Raw genomic sequence first — 23745 nt, 5'->3', positions numbered from 1 at the left:
AAAACCCATGAACCCACAAAATCAGCAATCCAAAACCCATGAACCCAGAATTCTCACTGTCGCCGATCATGGTGCCGTTTTGTTGTCTGTCGAGCGGTGGTGGTCGATGGAGAATTGCACCGAAGGAGACGACAGATGTGAGGCTCTGTACATGTTGACGCGTGGCGAAGAGGCAGAGCAGTGGTGGTTGTTGAAGAAGGTCGTCAATCTGGACGAGAAGCTTGAAGTGGAATAAGCGAAGGCAGAGGAAGACGAAGAAGGTCATCGATCTGGTCCACCCACGCCGATTTGTTTCTGGGTTTTTTTTTTTTTTTTCTCTCTCTCTTTCTTCTCTGATGAGAAGATGTAAATGATGAGCTTAAAACAGTATGTTGTAAAGGGTTATAAATCGAGTCTTAGAGACTCAATTTCCAGGTGGACGTCATGTGGAAAAAATGCCACATTAGACGTGGTCAGACCATGAAAATCGACCCTCAAAGACTTGAATTTTAGGTCCAAAATCAACTCTTTTAAACTTAAAATGTTAGTAAATAATATAGTTTGTAACCAGGGGCGGAGGCAGAGGGGGGCGAGGGGGGGCACTTGCCCCCTCTGACTCCACCTAAAAAACCATGTATATATACCTTTTATTGGTGTAGTTTTTTTGCCCCTCCTAACATTAGAATAGTAAAAGTGTAAAACAAAGAAATATTTTCCTATTTCTACTATACACAAACAGTACCATGATATGAAAAAATAAATTAAAAAAACACATCTCCCACTTAAGTTAGTCCAGAAACACAACAATATTTCACAATATTTTCACAACACTCATGCTTTTAGTTGGAACGGATCTTAAAATATTTATTTTATTTTATTTTATTTTATTTTTGATCTATAATGTACTAATATCTCAATTTATTGTAAAAATATTGTGAGATTTTGTAATGTTACTAAAAAAACTACTCCCACTTTTATCAATTAGCCTGACACCAAAGTAAATGGCCACCACCTATCATCTTTTATTTTAATTAAAAGGCAAGACTTAGGTACAATACTTAAGTGTTGTTCCTTAGGTTCCCCTATTAATATTCCGTCATGTCGATTTTTTCTCATGAGATGGAAATGTATTTTTCAGTTAAGTAGCCACATGGTTGAATTTTAGAAGGAGAACCTAAGAAACAACACCTAAGGTATTGTACCTAAGTTTTGTCCTTAAGTTAAAGCCTGTGTACACTTTGACCATCATTAAAGGTTTTTTTTTTTTTTTCACTTATTTAAATTCCTTCCTTTCATTTCAGGTACCACCCATGAAACTCAAATTTTACGCAAAATAATAATGTCTTGTATGGTACTAAAGCAATAAAGCATCCATTATCTTCTTCAACTCCATCTCTTATTTTTTTCATAGTCTCAAAATTTGAGTTTTTACCATAAATCTAAATTTTAAATAATTAGAAGTATAAAGAAAGAAAGTTGAAAATTTATTTTCTCAAATTATTATAAGGAATCAAATTTGATGTCTAAAATTTGTGTGTATAGATTAATCTCTTACTTTAATTGTCAACAACTATGAATTGGTTGTTTTACAATTGTTTAATTATTTTACAATTGTTTAAATTTTAACATATTTTTATGACAACTACTGTTGTTTATAATTTTATTAGTAATATCGATTAATATTTTTAAGATTTTTTTTAATTATTGTCTTTTGATCTTGCCCCCCCTAAACTAAAATTCTGGCTCCGTCACTGTTTGTAATAGTACCTACTAATTATATTGTTTAGACATTATCCTTAATTTCTTATTTTGGCCTAATGTGTCCATAGACCGAGTCTGATCGTTAAGTAAGCGCACGCTGTTTAGCTAGGCCCTACCTTACACTTGGGCTGCTACGAAACTCACCAAAAAAAAAAAAAAAACCATTATCTCATGCATGGTATTCAAATTCCCCAATGGCAAATTATCACATTTAATAAACAAATATCACTCCTTTCAATTTCACGTGTACCTCAAAAAGAAACAACTGAAAGCGACATTGAGAACCGCCCCATACGAATTATGAAGCCACGCAAACTCTTTCGACACCATTGTTTAATCATTCTTCCACTTTTTTGGTTGCCCACAGTGTATCCTCAAGGCTTTCAACCAGAGACTAATCACTGTTCGTGCCGGGAGAGCCCTACGAAGGGGTAAAGCACTGGCCCAGGAAATTCTTTTCAAAGTGCAGGTAGCAAGACTCGAACTAGGGAGCACACCCAGTCGAGCCCAGTACAAGCACTTTGAGACTGAGAGCTCTACCAACTCAGCCAACCCCCTGGGTTATTCTTCCACTTTTGTTTTCTATATTTGTTTACAAATATCTATCTTGAAAGTTGAATTGAAAGAATAACATTATTATCGGTACAAATAAGTCATCATCAATTATGGTCTTTTGAAAAAGTTATGCATTTTTTTTAATAATATGCGATCTTTTTTCAGGAATAAAAAATTTAAGCGATTTAGCCCAAAATTTAAAATAAGCCCATAGCTCCTCTAATACACCAAATTATACCAAATATTTTTTTTTCCTAAGAATATGTTTAGAATTTACTTATTTTACTGAAATTAAATTTTTTTTTGCTAAAAGTACGATAAATAAAGTTAAAAATTAGCTGAAATAGTAAAATAAAAAATTTAAAAATCTGTATATAAAAATTAAAAATTAACTTTTAAAAAGAGGTTTTAAAAGCTGAAATTTATGCCTAATCAACTCTAAAATGATAGTTCCTAATGAACTTTCCCTTTTAAAACCTCCTGAGATGATAATTGATCACATCAAATTAAAAAAAAGTAAAAATAAACACTTCTAAACTGGGAATAAAAATCACTTTGTGCCCAATTTATTAATAATATATTTAGGTTTTGTGTACTTCAATTAAACATTCTTTACATTTCGAATAGAAAAATTCAAAATTTAAATTCCATTTTCTATTAAAATGTATATAAAAACAGAAATAGAAAAAGAAAAAGGGGCAGTTGGGGGGAGTTCCAAGTCAGAGCGTGCAACCAAAATTCCAAAAAATGTGTTAAAAAGCCTTTTCTTTCCTTTCTTTTGACAATTCCTTCTCTCTCCTTTCATTCCCACACACAGACCATACTTTCCCTTCTCAAACACACAGACACAGTCGCACACAGAGCGACACACACTCTCTCTCTCTCTCTCTCTCTCTCTCTGTGGTTTTGCAGAGATGGGGACTGCGCGTTCACAGTTGAAGGCCATGCTTCGCAAGAACTGGCTTCTCAAAATTCGCCACCCTTTCATTACTTCTGCTGAGGTCTCTCTCTCCCTCTCTCTGTTTTTCTTATTAATATTAATCTTTTCTGTTTTTGGTTTTTGTTTGCTATGAGTTTAATCCTTAATTTCAGTGATTAATTTAGATTTTGCTTCTTTGTTACTTTTTAACTTTTTTTTCTTTGTCTATAATCTATATGCAAATGAGTTTTTTTTTTTTTTTTTTTTTTAAATATAAATAATTGTGTATATAATATTTAATTTGCTTTAGTGTGAGAAATTTTTGTTGCGTTATAAGGGGCTATGTGTGTGTGTGTGTGTTGAATTTGGCTGTTCAAAATTTTGATCAATCAAACACAATTTTTTTTTGAATTTGTTTGTTGAAATTTTCTGGCAGATATTGCTTCCTACAGTTGTGATGTTGTTGTTAATAGCAGTTAGGACGCAAGTCGATACGCAGATTCACCCTGCACAGCCGTGAGTTTCCATCAACCCTTATCAACTTTGATTGTTACTGTTTCTTTGTCTTTCATATTGGTTGCTCAAGAAAGTAAAGAATTTTAGGTGTAGTTGTTTTCCTTTCTAAATTAGGCGTAAAATGGATCTTATCTCGATCAATTGTACCGCGGTCTTTCAAGATGAAATGCTGAATTTTTAAGTTATAACTTTTGTTCTTAGTTGCATATGCTTTGTATTTATTTTGATGAAAGGAAAATAAAGGAAGAGACAAAATGGTTTTTTTTGTTTGGAAGTAATGCCATTATGTTTCAATGGAAATGGAACAGGTATATCCGGGAAGGAATGCTTGTGGAAGTGGGCAAAGGAATATCCCCTAGTTTCCAACAAGTTTTAGAATTATTGTTGGCAAAGGGAGAGTATTTGGCTTTTGCACCAGATACGGAAGAGACGAGGAAAATGATTAATTTAATGTCAATGAAATTTCCCTTATTGAAGGTACCCATTTTTATCTATTGGCAGTGTGGGTGTGTATGTGTATGTGTGAGTTTTCAGATTTCATTGCTACTCCTGTTTATCCTCTATGAGCCAGTCTAAGGTTTTTCTGCTCCCTCTTGTAAAACCTTCTTCGCTCATACTTCACATTTGTTTTGTTCATAATTACGCATTGTGTACGCGTATAAGTACACATTCAGGACTTTTTTTTTTTCCCTTTTTGGTCACACATCCATGCTTTCAATTCCTTTTCTCCTCCGTGACCTTATCTTCCAGGATCAATTGTTTATAACAAATCGGTTAAGAGATTTGCTAGAGCCTTAAAGTAAAATGAGATTCAGCCAGTATAACGTAGTGCACTGGAGCAACATTTATTTATTTATTTATTTGTATTCAATGTAAACTTTAGTAACATGTTAAGAGATAATGTGACTTTCATATGAGCATTATATTGCTAAATACAGGTGGTAGAAGGTATTTACTATTGTGATTTGATTTCCTCCCGTTAGGCTTGTCGACCATAACATTTGACATTAATTTTTAAGATTTAAACTTGATATTGTGCTTATTTGCACAAGCATTTGTCAATTTTGTTTCTTCTTAATACGGATAGACATGAACTTGGGACAATTTGGACATACTTCATGATAAGTTTATTTATTCTCTATTTAGTCTTTGATGTTGTTAAAAATGAAAATTTAATCTAATAACTCTATTGGAGATGACAATTTAGTCTTTGATGTTGTTTACTTCCTTGATAAGGATTTTCATGACTTGGGCTAAATGACTCTTGTTTCATGTTTTCAGCTAGTTACCAGAGTTTACAAAGATGAACTAGCCCTAGATACCTACATACGCTCAGGTCTCTATGGTACCTGCAATCAAGTCAAGTAAGTCTTAATCTGTGTGTAACAGCATTGGTATCAGGGTGATGTGCTCAAAATAAAATTCTCAAATTCTGTGCCACAATGGTAATAGAAAGTAACTAACAAAAAAGAAACAAAATGAACCTTTTTATTCATTTGAGAAAGGAAATAGGATATCAATCTGGTTCATTTCAAAGGCTTTTATGTACTGGTTCATTGTTGCATAAACTTTAAGAACCCAAAACTCAATACTTTTCTGTTGACTATAAGTTCAATTGTAGGGTGAAGTTTAAAATTCATTTAATATCTCAATTATTCTTAATATTTGGTAGTACATGAACACTTCAAATGTCTTAACACATGTTGGATACAAGTGATGTGAACACTTTGAATGTTTGGATGATTCATATTACTTAGTGGTGTGGACACCAGATCGATGCTAATTGATTCCATTGGACCAGATTGTCGCTAATGGTGCTGAATGCTATTATGGGATTTGATTTTGAGGATTTTATGGGATTTGATTTCCATTTTGATTATGAGCTGATTTTTCTTCTTTATTTTATGTAATTTGGGAGTCTTATTTAAAGGCCCCAGAGAAAACATTATTGGTACACCTGTTTTGATGAATAAAATTTTGTTGGAATTTTTATTGGCTGGGTGTTGACTCCAAGTAACCCTAGCTGTTGACTCCTAGATTTTCTATCCTTTTTGTTCTTTTGTTTTCCCTTTGAACATCTGTTTTGCTTTTGCATCACTTAGTCTTCTAGTTGGAATTAGCCATTGCTTTTAAATGTGTTGTTACTGTGTTTTTCATTCATGTCTTTTTATCATTTGATGCATCTAATATATAGAAATATACACAATGGTGATTCTTTTATTGAAAGGATGATATGTTCAAATTTCTTTATTCAGGAATTGTTCAAATCCAAAAATCAAAGGTGCAGTTGTGTTTCATGAGCAAGGCCCTCTGCAATTTGATTACAGTATACGCCTCAACCACACGTGGGCTTTCTCGGGATTTCCTGATGTGAAATCCATCATGGATGTAAATGGTCCTTATCTCAATGACTTGGAACTGGGCGTTAATATTGTACCAACAATGCAGTACAGCTTCAGTGGATTTTTGACTGTATGATTGCTCCTTTACCTTTTTACTCCTTTCAAAGTACACCTTTATTCTTTACAGTAGTTCAGTTGTTAAAGGAATTTTCTGGTTTAGTGTAACCTGATAATGGTTTATGGTCCTGTTCCTAGACTGTAATGATTTTAAATCATATAGTTAACAGATTTGGTTTATAAATAGTTTCTACGATTTTCTTATATTTTAGAATCACTTATGCCAATTAAGTTCTGCAAATGTGATTATTACTGATAATATGCCTTTACATGGGGTCCTTTTTATAGAAGAGTTGGTTTCAAGAAGACCTTTTGTCATTTGTCAGGTTCATGGCACTCAAATGGAAGAGTATAAGTGTTGCCATGCATATTACTTATAAACTTGTGGTCATGATGTGATTTCTTTCTCACTTTGATTCTAACTTATTTGCTGTAATGCTGCCTCAAGTTCCTTTTTTTTCTTAAAAAATTATTTTTTGTATGATTTTTGAACTCTGACTGAAACTCCATCTATGACCTTCATAACCTATTGTTGTGAAAATTTGTTACAATAGTAATTGATGATTTCAAACTTTCTGCAGCTCCAGCAAGTATTGGATGCATTCATTATAGTTTCTGCCCAGCAAACTTATTCAACCTCTCAAAATATAGAAATTCCTTCAGTGCAGTCCTCTGACAATGCCTCCTCACTTAAGTTGCCATCGATGCAATTTAGCCCTTCAAACATACGAATAGCGCCCTTTCCAACTCGTGAATACACTGATGATGAGTTCCAGTCTATCATTAAGAAAGTCATGGGTGTATTGTATGTACTTCTTGAATTTTATGTATTTAACATTATTGCTATTTTTTATTTGTATTATATTGATCAGAAATTAATGATTTTATCTTTGATTTGCTGACTAGCTATATTTTTGGTATCCTGTTATTGGGATGGGCAGGTATCTTCTGGGATTTCTCTACCCAATCTCTCGCCTAATCAGCTTTTCTGTGTTCGAGAAGGTTTGGTAATGATTATGTTTGCTGTAATTGGCATAAAACTGATAATGTACCAAACTATCTGTCATTTAATTAATTTATGTTTATTTTTTTCCTTGTTCCCACAATTTTAGTATGACGTGAGCTATTATCTGTCCTTACGTTTTTGAAGTCATCCCATTAAAGTTTTTGATATTTCAGGAACAGAAAATAAAGGAAGGTCTCTACATGATGGGCCTTAAAGATGGGATATTCCATCTTTCTTGGTTTATTACATATGCTTTGCAGGTAAATTTTGTCCTTTTCCTTGACAGAATCATCTTAATTGTCTGTTTTTCTTTGAACTTTCAAAGAATTCTGGTAATGGAATATTTTCCTTCTCATTTCTATTATATCATATCCATTAGTGTTTTTTCTTTTAAACGATAGAAAATTTAGACTTACCCAAGAGAAAAGGGTAGAAATTTTAGAGTATTGTTGGCATTGATCTAGTATTTATACATTTGGTTGAAAATGATTCAGTTTCAAAAGTGTTTCCTTTGGTTGATTAATATAATTAGGATCTCTTAATGGAAATTTGACATGGTTATATCATCTTAGTAGTGTGATATTATATCGTTGTGGTTGGGGATAAGTAAGTATGGGTTGTGTTTTGACTTACCAAAAAAAGGTATTGGTTGTATTTTGGACTAAGGCGGGCATTATTTTGTGAGTGGTCTAGTTAATTAAGTAGTAAAGTCTCACATTGATTAATTATGACAAGAGTGAATGATTAATATAACATAATTGAGCCCAAACTGGGTTTTTTTGCCTGTTATACTATTTTTGCAAACATATTAGTTTTGTGATAGAATTATGTGACCTTATTTGGAACCCTAAAGCTTGAGTTCCATTGGAAACTTAAAAGAAATATAATCTCTGGTTTTTCTCCATGAGACTAGAGTTCCAAATGAAGCCATGTAACTAATATGTTTCAATTTTAGTCGCACAACTAATATGTTTGCAAAATTAGCTTAATAGACAAAAAAACCTGCCCAAACCTATAGGCTAAGCTTTTGGGTTAAGTGGTATCCTAACATGCCATGTGAAGTCCTCACAAAGAATCTCCTCGTGGTGTTAACGTGTAACTTGTACAAACTCAAGCCCCAACTATGGTATCAGAGCTGAGCTAGGTGGTTTGACTGGGCAAGCGTTCATTAGTGGGTCCTATAAGTAGAGTGAGGAAGACTTTCGTGCCAGCTCTAGTTATGATTGAGTAAAGGCTTTAGTAGTGGCAAGTCAAGGAACTTCCATTTAAGGGGAATAATACCTAAGGTGTAATTACTAGTCTCTTTGAGAAGTCTCTTAGATGGGCCATGTGTGTTTGGAATTACTCTGCATGCACATTTATCATTTGATCTTGGAGATACTAAGAATTTTATATTTATTTTTCTTCATTAACATGCTTGGCATTTGTTCAAACTTGGATTTATCATGGGACGGATGGATTACAATTTGATGAGTAACATAATACCACTCAATTTGAATGTTCTCAGTGATTTATGTGAGGAAGTAGTTATCCTGACTCTTCTCTAAATTCTATTTTTAGGAGGAAATAGTTATCTCAACTGTTTTTGAATCTAATAAGATCCCCCCTTCCCCTTAATCCCACCCAAACTGGACTCAATTAAGCTTAATAGGTTCAGCAAAATTTTATGCCACTGACCCCTTTTTTGGGAGGGTAAGGCTGGAGGAGAGGGGTGGATATCATTACGTCTTACAAGGAAGTTGGTGTAGGTGTGTGTTCACATTTTTTTTTTCTTAGATTTTGGTAGAAGTTAGATGGCCTTAAAATCTGCTTTGATATGTCTGATTTGTGGAGCTTTGCTTTGAGATCTTTTAGGGCTCAGTGGGTGTTACTGGAAAAGGTTATGGATCTTTAATTTGAATGGAGGAATTGGGTTGGCAAGCACTCGTTGGATATACAGAACTTAGTTCCATTAAGTTTGATGTGGAGAATTTGGAGGGAACGAAAATGTCGTAATTTGAGGATGTCAAAAGTGTAGGGACTCAATTGTTAGCTTTGTTTTCTTTATTTGATTGGTCTCGTGTTTGAGGCTTTACTAATAGTAATTTCATTCAAGAATTTATATAGTTGTCTCTGTATGTAGAGTTTTTCTTATCTGCAATTCTTTAGACTTCTTTATGTCAATTGTACATGAAGTAGTCTTTTCCAATAAAATATTTCTTTACATAATAAAAATAAATAAAAAATTTGCTATGAGTAAGATCACCTTTTTGCCATATTTCCAAATAGAAGAAATTGTCTTAGAGTTCTCCCTATCCCATGGTTTAATCTTTTCTGCAGTTTGCAATTTCATCTGGGATCATTACAGCCTGCACCATGGGTAGCCTTTTCAAATATAGTGATAAGTCAGTGGTGTTTATGTACTTCTTTGTGTTTGGATTAAGCGCAATCATGCTGTCATTTTTGATCTCAACATTCTTCACACGAGCCAAAACAGCCGTGGCAGTTGGAACCTTATCTTTTTTGGGTGCCTATTTTCCTTATTACACTGTCAATGACCAGGCTATCCCTATGTAAGTAAATCTATTAACAACTTTATTATTATTTGTTTTCTTTGGAATATTTGAATGCTGATGGAATTCATTTGTTTCCTCTTTCAGGATATTAAAGGTCCTTGCCTCTTTGCTATCTCCTACAGCCTTCGCTCTAGGGTCAATTAACTTCGCTGACTATGAGCGCGCCCATGTTGGACTTCGGTGGAGCAACATATGGCGGGTATGTTCTGTGTGTCAGGGTTTGCACTGCTCTTTCCCCCCCCCCCCCCCCCCCCCCCCTTTTCCTGGATGTATTTGTGTCTTACATTTCAAGCACTGATAAAAAAAAGTAATGATCTGTGTAGGCATCATCTGGAGTGAATTTTTTGGTGTGTCTCCTGATGATGTTGGTTGACGCGCTGCTGTACTGTGCCATTGGTCTTTACCTGGATAAGGTATATATTTAAGCTCATTAAGTCTTTTTGTCAAAATTGTTTAGGTCATGCTAATGAATAATTACCATAATTCTCTATGTGCTTCTTTGTTGAAAATGTGCATATTGGTATCATGTTTTCTGTTATTCTTTGGGCCCCTAACAAGGAAAGATGCTCATAACTTGAAACCTTTATGGGAATCCATTTTGTTGTTTATAGAGTTTGACACAAGTAATTTCATGGCTCAAATGGAATAAGGTTGCTTTTTTTGTGCCCTTCATATTATTATTAAGTTAATCATATTGTAGAGATTCAGTATTTCCTTTTGAATAATATGAGTAGTCATTTTGGTGTATAGAGGCTGTTGACAATGACCACTGGTTTAGAGGCTATGATTTCAAGGCAGATGTGGCTGAGTACGGTTTAGACTTTAGTTTGTTAAAAACTTGTAATAATTTGTACCCCCCTTCCCAAACAAAACACACTTTTAACATATTGAACTCAAAATACATAATGTAATATGTCTTGGTCTAGATTCTAGAGAATGTATATCAGTAAAGGCACAGAAAGTAAACAGCAAGCAACATCTCTTAAGCCACCCAACATTTCTATTAATAGAGGACACTGTTGAGCTAGCTGAGCTAGCCAATGGCAATCTGTTAAATATCAACATTAATACCAGGAATCTTTTGATGGGTTTATTTAGAAAAGTTGGTACATGTATCGAGTGACTTTGATTGACCATTAATTTTTGTCATCTTTCTAGTAAGCAGGCTTGTATATAAACCTTTTCACTATGTATACTTCTCTTTCTATGGTATCTTGTGCGTCATGAAATTGTTTAAAATTTATTTGTGTAATCAGGTCCTTCCTAGGGAGAATGGAGTGCGTTATCCATGGAATTTCATATTCAGCAGTAGCTTTTGGAAAAATAAAAGTATTGCTGCACACCACGCTTCCAATCTTAAAGTTACAAGTACTGATAATAAGACAAGTCTTTCTAGGAAAGATACTTTTGAACCTACTGTGGAAATGATAAGTTTGGACATGAAGCAGCAAGAGCTTGATGGCAGGTAAATGTACTAAAATTTGAATGCTTTAGTTTGTGCACTTAAAATGATGTTTCATCCACATTCTTGTTTGGTAGTGCTTTTTGTTTACTCCCTGTGGACTTTCGTTGCCCTCTTTGGCAAGCCTTGTACTCAAACTTGAAATGATGTTACCTCCACATTCTTATTTTGTAGTGCCTTTTGTATACTCCTTGTGTACCTATTTTGCCCTCTTTGGTGAGTCTTCATAGTTTTATCACTTATATGACTTTACCTTTCTATTCAACTTGTAGATGTATCCAAATTAGGAATCTGCATAAGGTGTATGCTACGAAGAAGGGGAACTGTTGTGCGGTTAACTCGTTACAGTTGACCTTATATGAAAATCAGATTCTTGCTCTTCTAGGTGAGTGTATTCTTTTAAATTTTTTTCATCTTTCTGTTTATTTCATTGTTGATAATCTTAATTGCTTGATTCCTAAAACCCAAGTAATGGTCTTAATCAGGTGCTCTCTTTGAGTTTTTGATTTTTTGAGAAAGAATACAAACACCACTTAGAAGACACTTCGCTAATCTGAGCTTTTTAGTTTAAAGTTGAAGATTAATTGAATAAGATGTACCTGGTTAGAGTTGGTGTGTTGTCCATGCATGAACTGGCATGTCTTTGTGATCAAGAGCTAGCTGCTTCTCTTCTCTATTTTATTATAAACCTCAGAACAAAAAATGTAATTTGCAATGTTAGATACCTGTCTTTCTATTGTTTCATTTTTAGGGTACCTTTATGCCATTGAACTATGCTAAGATTTTTCACTCTCATTATAACGTGTGACTCTTATTCTAAATATCAATCATTTCTAATATATCAGTATCACCAGTCATTTGCAAGAGTGAGCCATGTTCAATTCCAATGGCTCTGGCTCAAATTGCATCTCCTCCCTCCATAAGGATGGGGAAATGGTGACATCTTGTGTTCAAATCTCACTAGGTGCAGGTGTGAAGTACAAATTAAAAAGAAAGAATGAGTGAGCCTCATTTAATTCTAGCTTTGATAACCTTAGAGCGACTGTCCTTAGTAGTGATGGAATAAAGAAAGAGCATATCCTTAGCATAAAATCCGGCCACTGCCTGCATATCTAACTTAAGAAATTGAATTATTATTTTTTACAATCATCAATTTGAAGTTGATTGTTTTAGAGGTCAGGCCTTGGTGCAATGACAAGTGCCTTCCACCATAAGCAATAGGTCATGGGTTTGAGTCCCTGAATCAACTTCTCCCACAGAAAGATTGGGGGTAAGATTGCCTACCAATTACCTCTCCTAAACCCTGCAAAAGTGGGAGCTTTGTGCGCCGGGTATCCGTTTGAAGTTGATTTTTAAGCTGTCCAGATGAGGGTGCTACAAGAATACATTACTTTCTTGAGTACAGTTGCTTCTCTTTAACTTGTTCCGCACACTCATTGTTCAAAGTATTTTATCTCCTTTTTGGTTGGGGAGCATAATCCTTACTCATCGGCTTTGGCTGCTTTGGATTCACTCTTCAAAATTTTCTTTTCTTCTCATTACACATCATTTAACCATAGGTTGTGTTGATAGAAATAAAGTAGCTCAGAAGTGATTATGTACTGAGCCCCCTTGGAGTTTCTAATTAGCCTATACAAAAGCAACTAGGAAAATTTGGGGAAATTTTAATGTTTGTGCTTTCTTGTATCCTACATACTAAATGCGTTTGTCTTCACCTACCAACATAAAAACAAGTAGTTCTTGTATTTCACATATATCATTGCTTTGTTATGTTGTTTTGAAGGGCACAATGGAGCTGGAAAAAGCACAACAATATCAATGCTTGTTGGCCTTCTTACTCCTACTTCAGGGGATGCCATGGTGTTTGGGAAGAATATCATAACAGACATGGTAAGTTGCCTGTTTTCAGATAGTTTGCTTATACCTTTCTGCCTTCACTCTATTTGATGATTTTTTATGCATAAATTATTTGCCCACAGGGTCAAGATTACTGGAAGAGTGGTTAGATGTACTTATATTTTAAATTTTTTTCCTGTTTGAATGGGGACAATAACCCAAAGTCCTTGTAAAACCAGAATGTTATTATTAGCGGCATAATTAAGCTTATAGGACACTTCTGAAGATTCAGACACTAATTATTGGGGGTGCTTTAGTAATTTGGATACTAGTAAGCAGCTAACTGTATGTTCATGATTTCTTAGATTCTTGTAATTTTTGTTCTTGATTGTTTGACCCCTTGTACACACCCTGTGTACTAGGGTGTTTCACCTTTTTGAGATCAATAAGCTTTTACTTATAAAAAAAAAACTGTGTTCATGAGTTATGTGTATGCTTAGTATTATTTTCTTCATTGATATGAACTTCATATGTTATGTTTGAGCATGTATCTTTAAATTATAAAAATATAATATAAAAAAAGGAAAAAAAAATCTTACATATATATAAGCTGCAGTGCTCTACACCCCGTATCTTTCTCAAAACCATTTCTATTCCCAAGATCATAGCAAGGAAATATGGGAATCCAATTTGGATCAATATTACAGTGTTACTGGATACCCAATTCTACGACCAGGTCAGATCTGATTGCAGTAAGTTTACTAAATAAGAAAATGACTTGATCAAATTTTATTTGTTATCTGATAGCACTGGTACATATTTATATTGTTCATTTAAATATGGTTCATATTTTATTCTGTTGTATATATTTCTTTTTTTCTTTGAATTGGTTAATACTGCTAAAGTGTCCAACGATAGCTATCTGGCATGCTCGATTTTCTTCTCATGATGTGTTTATTGACTCTAGCAGAACTGTGGTGCAGACACTGTTAATCTTAAGAGTTCATGATTTAAAACAGTGACTAACCAATCTATCGTGATTGGTTTTTGCATTATTCTTTAGAAGGTGGGGTTGGATTTTTGTATGATTTTGTGATTAATTTGAATATGTTTTACAGGATGAGATACGGAAGACATTAGGTGTTTGCCCTCAAAATGACATTCTTTTTGCAGAGTTGACTGTAAGTAAGAAGCACATTTCATTTTCCATTTTCTGTGTGGTAGGATATTTGAATTCTAGTAGTTCATGATACATTCTTATAACTACTAGGTATTTACGGTTAGATCTTTATACTACTTGAATGGCAGTTTTGACAGAAGACATGTGTCTTTTCATTTAAGCTGGGGCTCATCCAATTAATTAAATGCTAGGCACCTATCATTAGTATTATTATTATTTTACTAAGTTTTGCATTATTCATCTTGTTACTTATATTGGAAAAGAGGCTTCCCAATCTTGTTTAGACTTTTCTTTTTCCATGAAGTAGTCGTTTTTTAGTAAATTTATTCTTATAAAAAAAATGAGGTTTATGCAATTACATTGATACACACTCTTTAGTCCAGATTTAGTTCTGTAATTTGCAATAGATATCACCTTTAGTACTTCTAATTTTTTGTTAATAAGTTGTCAGAAGTTGTGCGACAAAGGAGAGACTTGTATATTACCACATTGGGTGTTCTACAAAATCTTGGTTCTTTTTTATAATCAGAATGGTTGAAGGGTATATAACAACAATGGCTGAAGCGTGTGTGTGTGTGTGTATGTATATATTTCTCTAGGTTGGTTATTGATCCTCAATAGCTTAGTCAAGGTTGGCCACGTAAATTCTTTTCCTCCATTCTATTATATCCGAAGTCATACTCTTTGTTACTTCCTTAATTGACATGTTCTTTTTTACTACTACTACTATATATATATATTGTTCACTTTCCTCAACTTGAATTAACTCACTCTTTCTTACTGGTGTGTTAATTGCTCTATTTTGAACATGGCCAAACTATCTCAAGTGACTCTCCCCCATATTTTCATCAATAGGGGCCACCCCTATCTTTCAGTGGATTTTCTCATTTCTAATCATATATTTTCGTGTATTTTCACTTATCCATCTTAACATTCTCATTTTAGTTACAATCATTTCATGAATAAGTTTCTTCTTAACAACCCAACATTTAGTACCTATCTGGTCTTATAACATTCATATTCAAATCATGCTTTAATTTAATAGGTATTATACGATCACACAATACTCTTGATGTGCTTCTCCCCTTCATCCACCTTGCTCTTATCCTAAGAAAAACATAATCTTCCGTCTCTCCAATTTTATGAATTATTGATCCAAGATATCGAAACATCTCGCTCTTTAGTATCTATTGACCATCGAGTAATATCACCATTTTTTCTCTATTTTTACTTTTACTAAACTTACATTTCATGTACTCTGATTTAGTCTTAATTAAAAGCCTTTAGATTTTCAAGGGTCTTGCAAAATTTCTAACTTGACATTAACTCAACTTCTGATTCCGTTTCATTTACTAAAATTAAATCATTTTTGAAAAGCATACACCAAGGGGCTTCCTCTTGAATCGATTTAAAATAGTTGAAGCATATGAATAATAAAAATTTCAAGTAAATAAAGGGAACATACGAGGGAAAAATTAATAAAAGAAAAGAAAAGAAAAGAAAGAAAAAGGAAAGAGAGCATAGAGTTATACTTGGATTCATTTTGAAATTTATTAAAGGCACTATGTTTATGTTCATTGATGGGCGCTGCCATCTTATACAAGTACCTATAAACTTGAATATCTTTAGGAGTTGACACTTCCTTCTCTCTCAATGATGGGATGGAGGGTAAGGTTACGGATTCAAGATCCATAGGGTGTGTATAACTTACCAATTAGGAAAAAAGGTTGGAAGTAGGAACTTTATTGGTCATTGTGCTCCCCAATTAATGCAGTATGATGTAGATGAGTGACACTGGCAGTCATATATGTACTTTTTTCATGAGGAAAAACTCAACTTTTTCTTATTATTATTTTTTATTTTATTTTTTTTAATGAAGAAAAGCTCAAATTCTTCATTGTGTGTCTGCTAATAAGCAATCGCTGCTTTCTTGTTGGAGCAAATTTATGTTTTGCTAGCATATTAATCCTCCATTTTCCTATCTATTTTTTTTTTATCAATTAAAAAAAGAAACTGAATAGATAATACTTATCTGCTGAGTTAGATCTAAATGATGTTATAGCTGCATTTATAGAGTAATTTTCCTAGTGATCGTAAATCTTTCCATGCCAATGACATTCTTTGCTAATTTTCTTTTGAAAGTTGCCTTCCGGGATGCTAATAGAACATTATTATTATTGTTATTGTTATTTTTATCTGGTATTTACTGCATTCATTTTCTTCAATACTAATGCCTTATTTAATGGTATTCTCTTGTTAAGTTGCTAGATACTAACCTTTGCCTTATTTAATGGTATTCTTCAATACTAATGCCTTATTTAATGTTTTACTTTATCAATTTCACCATCCAGGTGAAGGAGCATTTGGAAATTTTTGCCATATTGAAGGGTGTGAATGAAGAATTTTTGGAAAGAGTTGTTATGGATATGATTGATGAAGTGAGTTCCTCTTTGCATGACTGAAATCTTGCATGCTTGTGTTACTAATTCTTAGCTATCTTTGCCTTACATGTGTTTATTGAGTCCTACTTACCGAAAAAGCGTTTATAGTCATGCCCATTTCTCCTGGGAAATGTTTGCTGTTTGGTAATATGCCATGTGAAGGATTTTCCCCCCTTTTTATTATTCCTTGTTATTATTGTCGTCCTCAGTGGATAATATAATGGTTAAAGACTGGTAGTCAATCATTTGAATTGGCATGATTTAGAATTTGTTGAGGAACGCCAATGTCTTATTTGGTTATTCCTTTTAGATAGAGCTTGGTAAAATTTGGAAGTTATTGGGAAACCACATGGGGTAAGTGATAATTTATCAATAAGATTAAGGGAGAGGTATTTGCTGACCGTCTCAAACATATAATTGGCCACTTAGTTTTGAGACTTGCATAGTTCTTTTGTTGGAGACAAATAAATTGTCAATTAAGTTCTTATTGCTAATGAGTGTAGAAAACCTTGGTAGCAGTATGGTACCCCCAAAATAATTTGTAAAGTAGATATAGAAAAAACGTAGGACCATATATAGTTGGGACTATCTGTTGTACTTGTTGCAGAAATTTGGGTTTGGAGAACGATGGAGGAAATGGATTGGATTTTGCATCTCACCTGTGAGATTCTCAATTATGATCAATGGCAACCATACTGGCTTCTTTTGTAGTCTGAGAGTTTGAGGAAGGAGACCCTTCATCTTCTTTTCTGTTCATCTTGGGGATGGAAAGCAGAATGATCAAGAGGACTGTGGAGACTCGTTATCTAGCTGGTTTAAGGTTGAGGGGAGGAGTAAAGGAGTCTTGGAAATTTCTCATCCTCTTTTTGTGAATGAAACTATTGTATTTTATTATTATTATAGAAGGTTGTCTGCACTAGACATGCCATAGGAAGATGTTTATTAATTAATTTATTTTGTTTTAATATTTAAGTTTATATGGTTTGATTGTTATGCAATTTTTCTTCCCATATGGTTTATGGTATTGTTCCCCTTATCCAATGCGCTTTTATATTTGACTACTAGAAAACATTTGAGCTCTCCCTCTTTTTTTCGTAATATTTTTGGGATTAAGGTATGAAGGTTCTTTGACTGCTATTATTATGTACAGGTGGGTTTGGCTGATAAAACCAATACTACTGTTAAAGCTCTTTCTGGTGGTATGAAGAGGAAATTGTCTCTTGGAATCGCACTGATAGGAGATAGTAAGGTGGTGAAACAATTTGGTTGCACATTTTTTTACTTATGTATGTACCAAAATTGTTCCTTATATTTATTATGACAGGTCATCATCCTCGACGAACCTACTAGTGGAATGGATCCATACTCAATGCGCTTGACATGGCAGTTAATAAAAAAACTAAGAAAGGGCAGGATAATATTACTGACAACACACTCAATGGATGAAGCTGATGAACTAGGAGATCGAATAACTATCATGGCTAATGGTTCCTTGAGATGCTGTGGAAGGTATATCCTCCTCCCAATTAAATTTTTTTATGATATTCTACTTTTTTTATTTATTTATTTATTTTTTATGTTCCTTGACATAGTAGCAAGCGTGATAAGAGGATTGCACTTTTTATTTTCTATCAAAACCTAATTTTCTTAGAGGCAAACAATGTGAAAATTCGTTCCCCTTGGCAGCACTTATACCTGCATTCTTAGTTATATAGAAAATTCATAAATTATATAGGAGAGTCAACATCAGATGGAATACTGTTTGAAGTAACTGAAAAATATTGTTATTTTCCCATTCTTTTAATCACATGCTTTTAACTTTCAGTTCATACTTCATATTCAACTTCATCCATCTGTAAAACCTTTTTTCTGGGCTGTTCTTCTGCTTTGTCTTCCAAGGAAAACTAAAAATATAAATATAGAATATATATATATATATATATATACACATATATATTCTATGTATCCATTGGACCTTCAACCAATGAGGTGGTGACACATGCATGCTTGCACATTCTGATTTAGATTCTCAACTCCAAATTCTAGTTAATTATTGGTTTTGTTTCTTGTCAACACTCATGGAATGACATGAAGGGTTTCTTGGAGCAAACCTCTTTAGGATAATGTGTTAGAGTAGATTTCATCAAGTCCCTTGACTTTGTGAGGAAACTGTAGATTGAGAAAGGTAGAACGAAAGATTGGAACGGAAGTCTTTTTGAGATCTTCAGAAATATGAAAATCTGATGCCAATATCTTGAGAGGCTATTGAACCATTTGGTTAATATAAAGAAATGGGGCTTTCTGAAAAAAATCAGGGAGAATGACATTAAGGGAAGAGAGTGAGAGATTGACATTAAGATATCAAATGATTTACTTACAATCTTATTATTGGGCTTTGGGTGAGTGACCTCAGTGTGTCTTTTGGAGGGTAAGAGTGGATGCAAAGGTAGATTTTTCTTCTTTTTTTGGGCTAGGGAAGAGGGGCAAGTGGCACATGGTAACTTCTTCAAGAGTTGATAATCTCAAAAAGAGAAAGTAGGCAATAAGTGATTAATATTGTACTTGCAAATCAAGTGGCAAGAGAATTGATCATCTTCATCATGGTGCATGGACAAGGAGTTATGGTGGTTCGTTTTTCTTTGTTTTGATTACTTTAGCTTATACTTGGAGCTTTTAGGATGGCAAAAAATTTGTTTTCACACACCAGAGTAGCATTGTCTGTAATGCTATTCCACTTTTATCTTGGGTGGAGTCTATGGAGGGAGAGCAATGGTGCTATTTGGATGGTTGTCCCTCATTGTTTGATGTGGTGCATTTGGCAGGAGAGATATAATAGGAACTTTGAGGATTCTAAAATGATTGTACCAAACCTAAAATTCTTGTTTTTCAAAACGTTATTTTATTGGATTGGATGTCAGTTGTAGGAAGTAATTCTATTTTTTCAGTTCTTGATTTGATGGATGCTTGTAATTTGTGTGTTTGAATGTATTAGTCCCCAGATGTAAACTTACTGTATATCTGGCTGACCCTTTTTATGAGATTAATAAATTCTTCTTTACTTAACACCCCCCCCCCCTTTCAATTTTTCAAAACAAAACAAAACTGCATCTACATATTCTTTTGCACCCTACAATCCTACAATGTTTTGGTGAAACATCAGTATCAAAATCTTAAGTTGTTAGAAATTGTGCCAGCATTCTTCAGTGTAGAGTGGGGAGCTTGCCTATGAAATACCTGGGGATGCCTTTGGGAACTTCTTTTAAGACTGCTTCGATTTGGAATCCTATTTTGGAAAAGATGGAGAAGAGACTCTCAGGGTGGAAACGTCTCTACTTATCTAAGGGTGGTAGGCTCACTTTACTAAAAAGTACTCTATCGAACGTACTTTTTATCTCTCTTCACTATTCCTAAAGCTGTGGCTGCTAAAATGGAAAGGATTCAGAGGAATTTTCTTTGGGGGTCTGTTGAGGGGAGTTTCAAATATCGTTTGGTGGCTTGGGATAAGGTGTGTTCACCTGTTAAATTAGGGGGGCTGGGGATAAGGTGTGTGGCGTCGTTTAATCAAGCTCTTTTAGGGAAATGGTTGTGGCGATTTGGGCAAGAAGTTACCCATCTCTGGCGGAGAGTTATCTCCACAAAATATGGTGAGGGTCAAGGGGGGTGGTGTACTAAAGTGTGCAGGAGGACCCATGGTTGTGGCCTTTGGAGAAGCATTCATGAAGGGTGGGAGAGTTTTTCTAAGCACCTATCTTTTGTAGTGGGTGAAGGCACTCGCATCCGCTTCTGGCATGATAGGTGAATTGGGGATTATATCCTAAAAGATCTCTACCCTGAGCTCTATGTGTGTTCAGTTGCCAAGGATGCTTGCATTTCTTAAGTTTTGTGGCTTCCAGAAGGAGGTTCTACTAGAGTGTGGAATTTAAGGTTCTTTAGAGCCTTTGAAGATTGGGAGCTTGCTGCTTCTTTTTCTCTTCTTCATTTTATCCAACCTCATATTCCTCGGGGGGATAGGAGGGATATTCTTTGTTGGCGGCTCAAAGGCAATGGTAAATTTGACACCCGCTCTTATTACCAAGCAATTCGGGGTTCCTCGAATTTTTTGTTTCCTTGGAAGGGTGTCTGGAAACCAAAGGTTCCTAAGCGAGTAGCTTTCTTCTTGTGGACAGCTGCTCACGGTCGGATTCTCACATTGGATAATCTCATGTTTAGGGGATGTTGCCCTTTGGCAAATCGGTGTTGTATGTGTTGTTGTGATGGGGAGTCGGTTGACCACCTTCTTCTTCATTGTACTGTTTCTCATACCTTATGGTCTATTATGCTTCAAGCTTTTGGTATTCATTGGGTTATGCCAAGATCAGTGACGGGGTTGTTATCTTGTTGGCATCAGTGGTTAGGGAAGCATAACTCGAATATTTGGAATTTGATTCCAGGGTGTTTAATGTGGAATGTTTGGTTGGAACGGAATCGTCGCTCCTTTGAGAACATGGAGAAGACATTGGATGAGTTAAAGGTGTTATGTCAGCGTAGCCTTTTTGAGTGGTCTCGTTGTTGGGGTTTTACTGATTCTTTATCTCTTTCAGAGTTTATGTTTTCCCTTAGATTTTCCTTCCCTTAGTTTTTCTTTCTTTGTATCTTTCTGTTCATCATCATGAACATCCTATACTATTTTTTTTATTAATATTACTTCTTTGATTACCTATCAAAAAAAAAAAGAAATTGTGCCAACAATAGATATCAAGCATACAAAACACAAACATCCCCCTGCCGAGCTGGCAACAAAATCTGGACCAGTTGTGGGCCTCTCACATATAGAACAGAAGAAATAACTAAAGCGGAGATAATCAGAATCAAAGACCTCACAGAATTCGGGTTGTGATACTGTCATATCAGTTACAAAAGTTTAAGCTATTGTAAATAAGCCAAGAAGAATATCTTGCTATAATAGTTGTCATCACTTGCAAGATCATCATATTGAAGCTCAACACTTTTAATTCATCATAGAAGGAAGACCCTTAAACCTCATCACAACCAGTGAAGGAAATCTAGTTAGCTCACTGACCTCGCTCTAGGATGTGGAAGCAAGTTGAATTGACTGATGTCAATGCTAGGAAGATAATGACTTCTGTAGGTGATGTAAATACTATGAGGTACGAGCTCTATGAGATTGCAGATCTTTGCTAAGTCCAAGAAAGATGTTCATCTTCTCTTGGCCGTAGGATAGTTAATTGTTAATGCTGGAACCTCCACCAAAAAAGAAGGGTTGTGGTGCTCAAATGATAAATTTATGATCATTTTCTTACACTGAGATCTTATATTCTTTTGTACACAAAAGAAAAAGAAAAAAGCTCTACACTAATTGACTATCATCCTCTTCAACTTTTCCCCATCTTGCTATTCCACATTAAGGTCATTCCAGAATTCCCTCTGAGGATGACCAAAGGTGTTCATCAAAATGCTGCAGCCCTTCAAGTTGCTTCAAATTTTTATAAATAAAGTATTTCATTATTCCAAAAACAAAAAATGGTTTCCTACATTTTTGGAATGTATAAGTTATTACTAACTGAATCATATGCTAAAAAACATTGGACATACTGATTTTACTTTGAGTAGTTGAATTAAATGTCTCTAAGATTCCTTGTTTCAAATGTTCTTTTTTTTTTCAACAGCTCCCTTTTCTTGAAGCATCAGTATGGGGTTGGTTATACTCTGACGCTGGTGAAGGTGTGCTTCAATTTCTGTGTATCTTTCTCTACATTCCATTGAATGGCTGTTTGCTTATTATTTTCTGTGCTGATGGCTTTATTGTCTCTTCCTTTCAGTCTGCACCTACTGCCTCAGTAGCTTCTGATATTGTGTATCGACATATTCCATCAGCAACATGTGTGAGTGAGGTATCTCTCTCACTTTATCCATCAATTGTTTTGTTAATCAATTAAAATTTTAATGTATATCTTTTACCATATGGGTTGTCTAAGTATAACTATGAATTTTGCAAAGAAGATGTCGAAACGTTTTACTTGAATGGGCCCATATCTCTGTTTACAATGATCTATGATGAGAGCTATCAATCATAATGTGTAGGGGTAGTTTGAAGTTCAACTGATATTCTTCTGGTTTAATATTTTTCCTTTATTTTTTCACCTGTTGTATGACTTAATGGTATGATAAAATATGCCCCTGATCCTTGGCATTAACATGTGTGGTTGGGAATCTCTCTTATTGCACATGGATGTGTGTGCTTGGGTACCTGTGTGTAATCTATATCAGAGTGCTATAGTAAAAAATCCTTAGATATGCCCGATGTTGCTAATGCTGATGCTCCCATTCACTTTCAGGTTGGAACTGAGATTTCCTTCAAGCTTCCTATGGCATCTTCATCATCCTTTGAAAGTATGTTCAGGGAAATTGAAAGTTGCATGAGAAGGTCAGTTTGTAACTCTGAAACAAGTAAGTCTGAGGACAAAGGCTATCTTGGCATCGAAAGTTATGGTATATCTGTCACAACTCTGGAAGAGGTATTCCTTAGAGTTGCAGGATGTGACTATATTGAAGCTGAATGCATTGAGCATAGAGAAGACTTTTGTTTACCTGAAGCTGTGGTTTCTCAGGCTTCTCATGATCATGCGCCCAAAAATAACTCCAAACTTCTGGGAAATTGCAAACATATTCTTGGGGTCATATCATACATAGTAGGGAGAGCTTGTGGCTTAATTTTTGCTACAGTTCTAAGTTTCATAAACTTCTTTAGTAAGCAGTGCTGTAGCTGTTGTTTCATTTCTAGGTCAACATTTTGGCAACATTTTAGAGCATTGTTCATAAAAAGGGCGATAACTGCTCGGAGAGACCACAAAAGCATTGTTTTCCAGCTTTTGATTCCTGCAGTCTTCTTGTTTTTTGGACTTCTTTTTGTCAAGCTCAAGCCACATCCTGATCAGCAGTCTGTGACCTTTACAACTTCACAATTTAATCCTCTATTAAGCGGTGGTGGTGGTGGTGGTCCAATTCCTTTTGATCTGTCCTGGCCTATTGCAAAGGAGGTTTGTTAATCATGTTAATTCATGTTGATGTTCCATCTT

General features: G+C 34.7%; 1 protein-coding gene across 2 annotated transcripts in view; it reads left to right on the top strand.

Moving 5' to 3' along the window:
• The first annotated feature begins 3006 nt into the window (after nt 1–3006).
• The window catches only part of LOC142610167 (ABC transporter A family member 1), a 36213-nt gene continuing 15474 nt past the window's right edge, over nt 3007–23745 (top strand). The window contains exons 1-21 of one of the 2 annotated variants that reach the window (XM_075781899.1): nt 3007–3296; nt 3651–3730; nt 4039–4207; nt 5012–5094; nt 5986–6202; nt 6771–6994; nt 7131–7191; nt 7369–7455; nt 9515–9747; nt 9835–9949; nt 10074–10163; nt 11007–11215; nt 11485–11597; nt 12996–13102; nt 14167–14229; nt 16580–16666; nt 17820–17918; nt 17994–18178; nt 22336–22390; nt 22489–22560; nt 23005–23706. In XM_075781899.1, coding sequence (XP_075638014.1) covers nt 3210–3296; nt 3651–3730; nt 4039–4207; nt 5012–5094; nt 5986–6202; nt 6771–6994; nt 7131–7191; nt 7369–7455; nt 9515–9747; nt 9835–9949; nt 10074–10163; nt 11007–11215; nt 11485–11597; nt 12996–13102; nt 14167–14229; nt 16580–16666; nt 17820–17918; nt 17994–18178; nt 22336–22390; nt 22489–22560; nt 23005–23706 — 3138 coding nt within the window. In that variant the 5' untranslated portion in view covers nt 3007–3209. Of the gene's footprint in view, nt 3297–3650; nt 3731–4038; nt 4208–5011; nt 5095–5985; nt 6203–6770; nt 6995–7130; nt 7197–7368; nt 7456–9514; nt 9748–9834; nt 9950–10073; nt 10164–11006; nt 11216–11484; nt 11598–12995; nt 13103–14166; nt 14230–16579; nt 16667–17819; nt 17919–17993; nt 18179–22335; nt 22391–22488; nt 22561–23004; nt 23707–23745 lie in introns of those variants that run through there. The other variant, XM_075781900.1, reaches the window with a different exon arrangement.

Source organism: Castanea sativa, chromosome 9, assembly GCF_040712315.1.
Source record: "Castanea sativa cultivar Marrone di Chiusa Pesio chromosome 9, ASM4071231v1".
Taxonomy (NCBI): Eukaryota; Viridiplantae; Streptophyta; class Magnoliopsida; order Fagales; family Fagaceae; genus Castanea; species Castanea sativa.
The sequence above is the reverse complement of the archived record's forward strand: the minus strand, read 5'-3'. Positions and strand labels throughout refer to the sequence as shown.